This window comes from Panicum hallii, chromosome 9 (assembly GCF_002211085.1).
Source record: "Panicum hallii strain FIL2 chromosome 9, PHallii_v3.1, whole genome shotgun sequence".
Lineage (NCBI taxonomy): Eukaryota > Viridiplantae > Streptophyta > Magnoliopsida > Poales > Poaceae > Panicum > Panicum hallii.
The window spans coordinates 2,248,806-2,257,625 of record NC_038050.1 but is presented as its reverse complement, the minus strand read 5'-3'; the positions used below and the strand labels follow the sequence as shown (position 1 = coordinate 2,257,625).

At 55.3% G+C, this 8,820-nt stretch overlaps 2 protein-coding genes across 3 annotated transcripts; one reads left to right on the top strand and one right to left on the bottom strand.

Annotated features, from left to right (window-relative positions):
* Positions 1-2,430: 2,430 nt before the first annotated feature.
* LOC112875069 (probable galactinol--sucrose galactosyltransferase 2) lies at positions 2,431-7,010 on the top strand. Of its 2 annotated transcripts, none has more exons than XM_025938763.1 (10): positions 2,431-2,790; positions 3,246-3,490; positions 3,651-3,741; positions 3,871-3,919; positions 4,126-4,217; positions 4,343-4,453; positions 4,540-5,254; positions 5,355-5,422; positions 5,941-6,075; positions 6,185-7,010. In XM_025938763.1, the coding sequence occupies exons 1-10, from the start codon at positions 2,600-2,602 to the stop codon at positions 6,786-6,788; spliced, it is 2,301 nt and encodes a 766-aa protein (XP_025794548.1). In that variant the 5' UTR covers positions 2,431-2,599; the 3' UTR covers positions 6,789-7,010. The 2 variants fall into 2 exon arrangements, with proteins under 2 accessions (XP_025794548.1, XP_025794547.1); XM_025938762.1 differs by having other exon boundaries at positions 3,198-3,490.
* Positions 6,973-7,677, bottom strand: LOC112875850 (dirigent protein 4-like). Its single transcript, XM_025939851.1, has one exon. The coding sequence runs from the start codon at positions 7,675-7,677 to the stop codon at positions 7,123-7,125; it is 555 nt and encodes a 184-aa protein (XP_025795636.1). The 3' UTR covers positions 6,973-7,122.
* Positions 7,678-8,820: the final 1,143 nt, after the last annotated feature.

Below are 8,820 nucleotides of genomic sequence, written 5' to 3'. Positions count from 1 at the left end.
GCGATTATTGAGTGCTGTTGATTGCGCGGGAAGATATGCCCAAACGGAACCAGAGAAACCTTGTTGGAGAGGGAAAAAGCACTACATGATTGATTTCTGGTAAATGAATTTTTCAATGAAAAAAAACTAGCTTATTTCACTATGTGTATCCATGGCCTCGAGAGAATATTGTCCATCGAGGATACCTAGAGTGTAGCTATTATATTGAAATGTTTTCACCCCATGCAGGCTCTTAATTAAATGTTTTGAGCGATTGTTCAGTCATGCTAGTTAAAAGGGCAACAGATGGCGACTTCACATTGTTTTTTTCCTTAACCCGTATTTATTTGGTTACAGTAGTGAGTATGACATGCTAAAGACAAATGCAGTAAAACATAGAGAATAATAGTAATACGATGATCTGGCATCTCTGGCTAACCGTTATGACTACTTAAATTGTGGTTACAGATAAACATCTGATTTTTTTTGCATTTTGGCCCTTTTTCTAAAATTTTTTTACGTTTGGACCTCTAGGCGAACAAATCCCAATTTTGAACGGCGCCATGAGCCACGACGCTGAGGTAACACGTCTCGAGACCGAGGTAGCGGCCTTGGAAGCTGAGGTGGCGCCGACGTGGCAGCCAGCTCGCCGCCACGGCTTATTGCGCCGAGCTCGGCGCCAGAGATCTCGGCGTCGAGTCTTTTTTCCCTATACGCTGTACCGCCTGTGTCTTCCGCTCTCTTTCACGCTCTCTGCCCCTCTCGGTTCCGGCTACCGCATGCTAGCTGCATCTCCGGTAGCCGCTCGCCGGCCCCGGGTCCGCCTCTGCCGCACGAGCCTCCTCGGTCAGGTGGCTACCCCCACGCAGCCTCCTCCACCCGGCCGCCGCGCAGCGTCCCCCGCTCGACCCCCGCGTGAGCAGCGACGGTGAGGCTGGCCCCGCACGGCCTCCTTCACCCGGTCGGCGCGTGGCCCCCAAGAACCGGCGTGCCTGCGAGCCATCGCGCGGCCTCCTCCTCCGCTATTGTCAAGGTAATTTTTTAGTTGAATTAGTTTTATTTAATTGACGAGGGAGAGAAGTTACCTTGCTCAGCCCCCCAACCCCCAGCGAGCACCGGTGCGCGGCCTCCTCCTCCGCTATTGTCAAGGTAATTTTTTAGTTGAATTAGTTTTATTTAATTGAGGAGGGGGAGAGGTTACCTTGCTCATGAAGACCTACGGATTAAATTAAAGTTTTCAAGGTCCAATATATCAATTGGTGTGGTTTGGCGGGTTGGGAGGAGAGAAAAAAAATGGAAGAACAAATGGAAGAAGGCTTGTGCAGAAGGAGAGGCGTGGCTTTTGAATGCAGGGTCGGTGTTATAGGTCTTGGCATTGAGCTCGATGCCGAGATCTATGGCGCCGTGGACTATGGCTTCGAGCCAGCTGCCACGTCGGCGCTACCTTATCTGCTGGGGGCAGACCTCGACGCCATGAATACATTGTCAGGTCCAAACTTGATTTTTTTAAAAAAATTCAAAATGCAAAAAAAAAACGGTGTGCGAGGCTGTGTGGCTAGCTAGTTTGGCAAACTTGTCTTTCACTACCTGTGTTGTTCTTGTCCAAAAGTTCTTCGGAAGAAAAGGACTCCCATACAACGTGACAAAAAGAAAAAGAACGAGTAAATAGTGCCTGAAAATTACAAGGAAGCGCACTCCAAAACTTCAACAAAACGATTGGATCTCTGTGGCCAATGCTAGAGTATGTATGGATAACGATCCAAAGGATCCAGTTCAATTCTTTGCTCGATCCTTATCCGTGTACTCTAACAGTCAACAGTGCAAATGCGCAACTTCTCTTGCACCATCATTCTTCGCTCAGTGCTGATCTTCTACCAAAGTTCTTCAGAAAACTACTCTGGGTTTAGTTTGCAGAAAAAAAAGAAGGGCGAATAGTGCCTGAGAAATACAGCAATGCACACCCCAAAGCTTCAGCAAAACGATTCCAGCAGCGAGCTGACAAGACGTTAAGATACACCAAAATCCGGGACAGATCATAGCTGGAACCTGGAAGGCTGGCTGGAACATTCGCTCTGGATCTTTCACGATCACGAGAGAGACGCCCACAAAGAAGCCACCAAAATCTCCACCCAGGCCCCACACGCCAGCCACCCACACCTGCCCCCAACAAAATACGATACTGAGCATAGGCATGGCCTGCATATTCTCCAACCATCTCCGGAGATCCTCATCCCTCGTCACCAAATCCCACGGCTGGCTGGAGCACGCGAGAGGGGAGAAGATATTTTCCGTCCAGAGCCGTGAAGTGCCCCTGCCTCCGGCAATGGCGGCCGGCTTTCACCCGAGCAGGGGGTAGAAGCGTCTCCGTTTTTACCATCTCCGGCGCGCCACGTGTCAGCACGGCGCGGCGCCTGGCGCCTGAGCCACGGCTATATAAAGCTCCGGCCCGGCGCCCTCTCTCCTCCCCAAATCCTGATTGCGAGGGCTAGCTCGCTAGCGTAATTAGCCACGACTGGTAGCTTGTTTGTCGCCGCGCTAATTACAGTGATTAGCGTGTGACAGAGGAGGTAATAGTAATTCCGGTGGCGGTTCTCTGATCGGCGGGGGGAGCGGGGGAGAGATGACGGTGACGCCGAAGATCACGGTGGGGGATGGGCGGCTGGTGGCGCACGGGCGGACCATCCTGACCGGCGTGCCGGAGAACATCGTGCTGACGCACGCCTCCGGGGCGGGGCTCGTCGACGGCGCCTTCGTCGGCGCCACGGCCGGCGAGGCCAGGAGCATGCACGTCTTCACCTTCGGCACCCTCAGGTGAGCAGGGCACCACCACCATGCTTTGAACTAAGACAGCTAGCGGTTGTTTTGAGATTTGGATCCGTCAGTTCAGAAGAACGTGAGGAACAGAGGATTCAGACGCCATGTATGTATAGGTTCAGAAAATTAGGACTTGTGTCATCATAATTTAGAGGAGAGTACTGTACTTGACGATTGACAAGAACACAATTTTCTGCTTCTTGCGGACCCTGACGACCAGAGTCGCCACTTGTCTGGAAGGTTCCGGACACTTGGCGAAGCTCCATGTCCTCTTTCCATTATTATTTCCTCAACTTCTTGGCCATTTTTTTTCTTGCTGTTCTTCATCTTCATCTAGAGCAATCTCCACGCAGCACTGCTGCCACTGTTATTTTATTTTGTTTTATTTTTTTCTTACCGCGCGGAGGTTATGAGCAACTGGGGAACCATGCGTGCATGCGCTTCTGCTGTAGGGACCTGAGGTTCATGTGCTGCTTCCGGTTCAAGCTGTGGTGGATGACCCAGCGCATGGGCACCTCCGGCCGCGACGTCCCGCTGGAGACGCAGTTCATGCTCCTGGAGAGCCGCCCGGGCGCCGGCGACGGCGACGACAGCGGCGAGCCGGTGTACCTGGTGATGCTGCCGCTGCTGGAGGGCCAGTTCCGCGCCGCGCTGCAGGGCAACGACCGCGACGAGCTGGAGATCACCCTCGAGAGCGGTAAGCATCCTGCGCCTGGCCATGCCAAAGCCGTCGTCGTCCTCTTTTCTTTCCCGGCCGCCGTGTTCCACGTGATCGCGTCCAGATCATTACTGACCGGTGGTGCTCGCTCGCCGGCGCCGGCGATGATATTTCTCTTGTTGCGTGTGCCTGCGAGCAGGGGACAAGGCGGTGCAGACGGCGCAGGGGACGTACATGGTGTACGTGCACGCCGGGACCAACCCCTTCGACACCATCACTCAGGCTGTCAAGTGCGTTTTTGTTCTTCCTCACTCTCATGTCTACAGAACTGCGTTTCCCACGAATTACGGCAGTAAAAGCTTCCAGCAGAGATACTCGGTTCAGAAACTAACCGTGTGCGTGAATTGTGAAATGGACAGGGTTGTGGAGAGGCACCTGCAGACGTTCCACCACAGGGACAAGAAAAAGGTTGGTTGGTTGGTTGGGTTCCCATTCCATCACTTCAGATTTTGCTTGGGTCACTCACTCATGTGACCCGCTCGCAAGGAATAGGATTAGGATAGGATAGTGGCTGCCTTGGCTGGCTCTCCGTTGCGTGGCGAGCCGGGCGGTGTCGCTTTGCGGGGAACTAACTCTAACGGCGAGGCCGGTGTGGTTTTGTGGTGGTGGCGCAGCTGCCATCGTTCGTGGACTGGTTCGGGTGGTGCACATGGGACGCCTTCTACACCGACGTCACCGCCGAGGGCGTCAAGCAGGGCCTCCAGAGGTAAAAAAGTTTTTTTTTTGTATTTTGTAGCAACAGGGCCAACTCGATTTTCTCTACTATTTCGATAGACTAGTAGTGTTGGTAATTTCACTCACGTTCTGAAACTTTTTCGATTGCTGCTGCAGCTTGGCGGAGGGCGGCACGCCGCCGCGGTTCCTGATCATCGACGACGGGTGGCAGCAGATCGGCAGCGAGAACAAGGAGTCGTCCAGCGCCGTCGTCCAGGAAGGCGCGCAGTACGTCGTCGCACCACCATTCATTTTGTCAACTCCGGCCCAGCTCTCAGCTTGTTGATCGCATTGCAACAATGTCGCATATGCAGGTTCGCCAGCAGGCTGACTGGGATCAAGGAGAACGCCAAGTTCCAGAAGAAGAAGAACCATGACAAGGACGCCGAGGAGCAGCAGCAGCCGCAGAGCCACCAGGAGCAGGCCCCGGGGCTGAAGCTTCTGGTGGAAGAGGCGAAGCGCGAGCACGGCGTCAAGTACGTGTACGTGTGGCACGCCATGGCGGGGTACTGGGGCGGCGTGAAGCCGGCGGCGGCGGGGATGGAGCACTACGAGAGCGCGCTGGCGTTCCCCGTGCAGTCGCCGGGGGTGATGGGCAACCAGCCGGACATCGTCATGGACTCGCTCTCCGTGCTGGGTCTGGGGCTCGTGCACCCGCGCAAGGTCCTCCGCTTCTACGACGAGCTCCACTCGTACCTCGCCTCCTGCGGCGTCGACGGCGTCAAGGTGGACGTGCAGAACATCATCGAGACCCTGGGCGCCGGCCACGGGGGCCGGGTCTCGCTCACCCGCGCCTACCACCACGCGCTCGAGGCCTCCGTCGCGCGCAACTTCCCCGACAACGGGTGCATCTCCTGCATGTGCCACAACACCGACATGCTCTACAGCGCGCGCCAGACCGCCGTCGTGCGCGCCTCCGACGACTTCTACCCGCGCGACCCGGCGTCGCACACCATCCACGTCTCCTCCGTCGCGTACAACACCCTCTTCCTCGGCGAGTTCATGCAGCCCGACTGGGACATGTTCCATGTATGTACGCCGCCGTCTTCCGATCTTCTCCGTCGATCGCGTCATTGTCGTCGTCCACCTGTAATGACTTGACTGGTTGCTGGTTGGAATGTGCCTGCAGAGCCTGCACCCGGCGGCGGAGTACCACGGCGCGGCGCGGGCGATCGGCGGCTGCCCGATCTACGTCAGGTGAGCCACCGCTCTCTCTCGATCAGAACGTCGTGTAGTGCATGCATTGGAATCGGATTCGCGGTCGTTATCGCGGCGTCCGTCGAAGCCAGCCGGCAAAAGTGAGTGATCCCTAGAGGTAGGGGAAACCGGATGATTGGTGGCTTGCCCTGGGTCCATGGCATGTCAGCCTGACCAGCGCCGGCGCGGGCGGGGCTTGTCGCGCTGATCCCTTCGGCACCGCCATGATAGCCCGTCGCCGTCTGCACATCGCCGGCGGCCTTGCCTGGCACAGATGCCGTGGTAGTGATCTGGCACGGCTTGCACGCACTGCGCCGTGACCAGTCAACTCAACAGCGCGCCGTGCCTGTCGAGAGCGACGGGGCGGCTGGCTGTGGCGGCCCGTTGTCGCCATTCGGCAAGGCGGCATGCCTTCCGACGGACGTCGTGCGAGTCCGTGTGGTCTCTGTCCGTGTGAACTCAAGCGAGAAGTGACTTGCGGTTCCTGACGCTCTGCTTTCACGTCTCTGTCTCACCAGCGACAAGCCGGGCAACCACAACTTCGAGCTGCTCAAGAAGCTCGTGCTCCCCGACGGCTCCGTGCTCCGCGCGCAGCTCCCCGGCCGCCCCACCCGCGACTGCCTCTTCGCCGACCCGGCGCGCGACGGCACCAGGTAAAGAGATCATCACAGATCCATTCGCTTTCCCTTTCCAGAATCAGAATCAGAATCAGCAGAGGAGCACCTGATCTGACGCGGCTCGTCGTCGTCTCCGTTCGCGCAGCCTGCTCAAGATCTGGAACGTGAACAAGTGCACGGGCGTGGTGGGCGTGTTCAACTGCCAGGGCGCCGGCTGGTGCCGCGTCACCAAGAAGACCCGCGTCCACGACGCCGCGCCGGGGACGCTCACCGGGTGCGTCCGCGCCGAGGACGTGGACGCGATCGCCGACCTCGCCGGCCCGGGCTGGGACGGCGAGGCCGTCGTGTACACCCACCGATCGGGGGAGCTCATCCGGCTGCCCAAGGGCGCCACGCTGCCGGTGACGCTCAAGGTCCTGGAGTTCGAGCTGTTCCACGTTGCCCCCGTCAAGGAGGTCGCGCCGGGCGTGTCGTTCGCGCCCATCGGGCTGCTCGGCATGTTCAACTCCGGCGGGGCGGTGGAGGAGTGCGAGGCCAGCGCCGCGGACGCCGCCGCCGCCGCCGTCGTGCGGCTCAGGGTCCGCGGCTGCGGCCGGTTCGGCGCCTACTGCTCGCGGAGGCCGGCGCGGTGCACGCTGGACGCGGCGGAGGCGGAGTTCACCTACGACACCGACACGGGCCTCGCCGCGCTCGACATTCCCGTGCCCGAGCAGGAGTTCTACAGATGGAACCTGGAGATCCAGGTCTAGGAGGCTCTTCGTCCCCGTCGACCTGTCTGTGATGGTGCTTGCCTCATTCTTCGGTTGATTGGCCATTACGCGTGTGTGTGTTGGTGTGCGACATGGAGAGGCGTCCGCCATTGATCCGCCTTCTCTCTAGAAGAATAAGCTAGCGCTCCGTACTGCACTACTGTTGCATATGCAATAAACGACCACTCCATGAATGCAATGTCACGAACATGTCTAGAGTTCCATGCTGCATTTTAGACGATCGAGCAAACTGAAACCAGAACCAGATCGAACAATGCAAGTAAGGTATCTAGCCTTATTGTGCTACAATGCAAACACAAAATTTACAAGCAATTCAATGGTGATGAAGGGTGACGTTGTATTCTACGATGGCGTCGCCATTGTTGTTGTCCAGGTAATGCGTCCGGAGCAAGGCGTAGCCCCGGGCCATCCGGAACTTGCCGCGGCCGCCGACGATGGCGAGCTCCCTCCCGACCGGGTGCTCGGCGACCGTGTTCCGCGAGTAGACGACGAAGGCGCTGCCGTTGAAGGGGCCCTCGGTGAGCTCGAAGTCCATGCCGAGGACGAGCGACAGCTGGGGCCTCCCGGACGAGATGTACAGGCCCTGCGCGTTCCCGACCACCTTGGACTCCCGCTGGGGGCCCTCGGTGAGCACGTCGTCGGTGGCGTAGAGGGAGCCGAAGGGCACCGGGTCGTCGGGCTTGGGCTTGCGGTTGCGGGCGACGAGGACGGCGCTCGGGTCCTTGCCGCTCAGGGTGTCCTGGAGGAAGAAGTGCAGGTGGGTGGTCTTCGCTGGGCCGAGCAGCAGCTCGGTGGTGTCGGCGGCTGACTGGAGGGAGGCGGCGGCGCCGAGCAGGATGGCGAGGAGGAGCAGCGATGGGGTCCTCATGGTGTTCTTCTTTTGGATCTTGGGATGTGGAATTTACAAGGGAATTTGGTACAGTGAGTGCTTTGCATTTTATAGAGCAAGATTTGCATACATTTATGTTTTTTTTCGAAGGAATATGGGCATAATTACACACCCAACATGCATGGGAAATCTTTTGCATCCAGCTAACCATTTGTCCATTTCTGTAGATGATTGAACAAATTTGAATTTCTGTATGTGAAAACATACGAAAGATTTCAATATGGATGGACTGTAGTATATCAAGAGAGCAGTTTTTGGCAAGAGAACCAGCTGGCCATAATTACCATTAATTAGCAGCCACAGATGAGACAAGTATTGGCTGCATTAAAGATATTCCAACTGTAGCCTGCGATTTGAGCGGGTCACCTGGCTGATTGCATAAATTGGACGAACATTTAAAAAAAATCAACATTTGATGAGATTATGAAGAATATGACACATAATGGTTCATACTCATCTTAAAAAATAAATCATAATTTATTATCCAGCTTGTTTCAAATCATCTGTAGATTCTACAGCATAATCCTTTAGAAAAAGCATATCTATTAGGGCAAATGACATTCTTATGCTCTACAAGTACCAGGGTAAATATATAACCAGTTCACCAAACAACCACGCATTTAGTTCAGCTGTTTCCAGCTTTTGCGGTGCTTGTGCTTGATATTGCCTGCCTTCCACACTGTCCTACAGTCCTTTTCCCCTTCAAACTAGCAAAATACCTGGTACCTGCAAATAGAAGAATTATCGCTTATCGCTTATCAGGCTGCTTTTACAATCAACTAATATATATCCAATTCCTTGGAACAATATTGGAGCCTGAATACCATGCTTCATTTATCAATGAACAAGCCATTATATGGCACATTTTTGGAACAGAAAATATGAAAATTAGATGAAACTGTTGCTATATTAAATCTTCCTAAGAATACCAAGTGATGTAAAAGCCAGCATGAAAGGGCACTAAAAATTTCTCTATCCCATTGCAAGCTTCATCCACAGGCCATCTTCCTGTTTCCACACTTCCCCTTGCGCCTGTAATTTCTTGCATCCACAGATCATCTGCTAGACTGCTGGAAGTCAGATGAGATCAGAGAAATAGTACGATTTACAGGAATTATAGGA

What these genes read in the sequence shown, in the direction of transcription:
- LOC112875069 (XM_025938762.1), top strand. Translation starts at nt 2,600, where the DNA reads ATGACGGTGACGCCGAAGATCACGGTGGGGGATGGGCGGCTGGTGGCG. An exon ending in TTCACCTTCGGCACCCTCAG is followed by an intron (nt 2,791 to 3,197) that starts GTGAGCAGGGCA and finishes CTTACCGCGCGG; the next exon opens with AGGTTATGAGCAACTGGGGA. An exon ending in GGCTGCCCGATCTACGTCAG is followed by an intron (nt 5,423 to 5,940) that starts GTGAGCCACCGC and finishes CTGTCTCACCAG; the next exon opens with CGACAAGCCGGGCAACCACA.
- LOC112875850 (XM_025939851.1), bottom strand. Translation starts at nt 7,677, where the DNA reads ATGAGGACCCCATCGCTGCTCCTCCTCGCCATCCTGCTCGGCGCCGCC.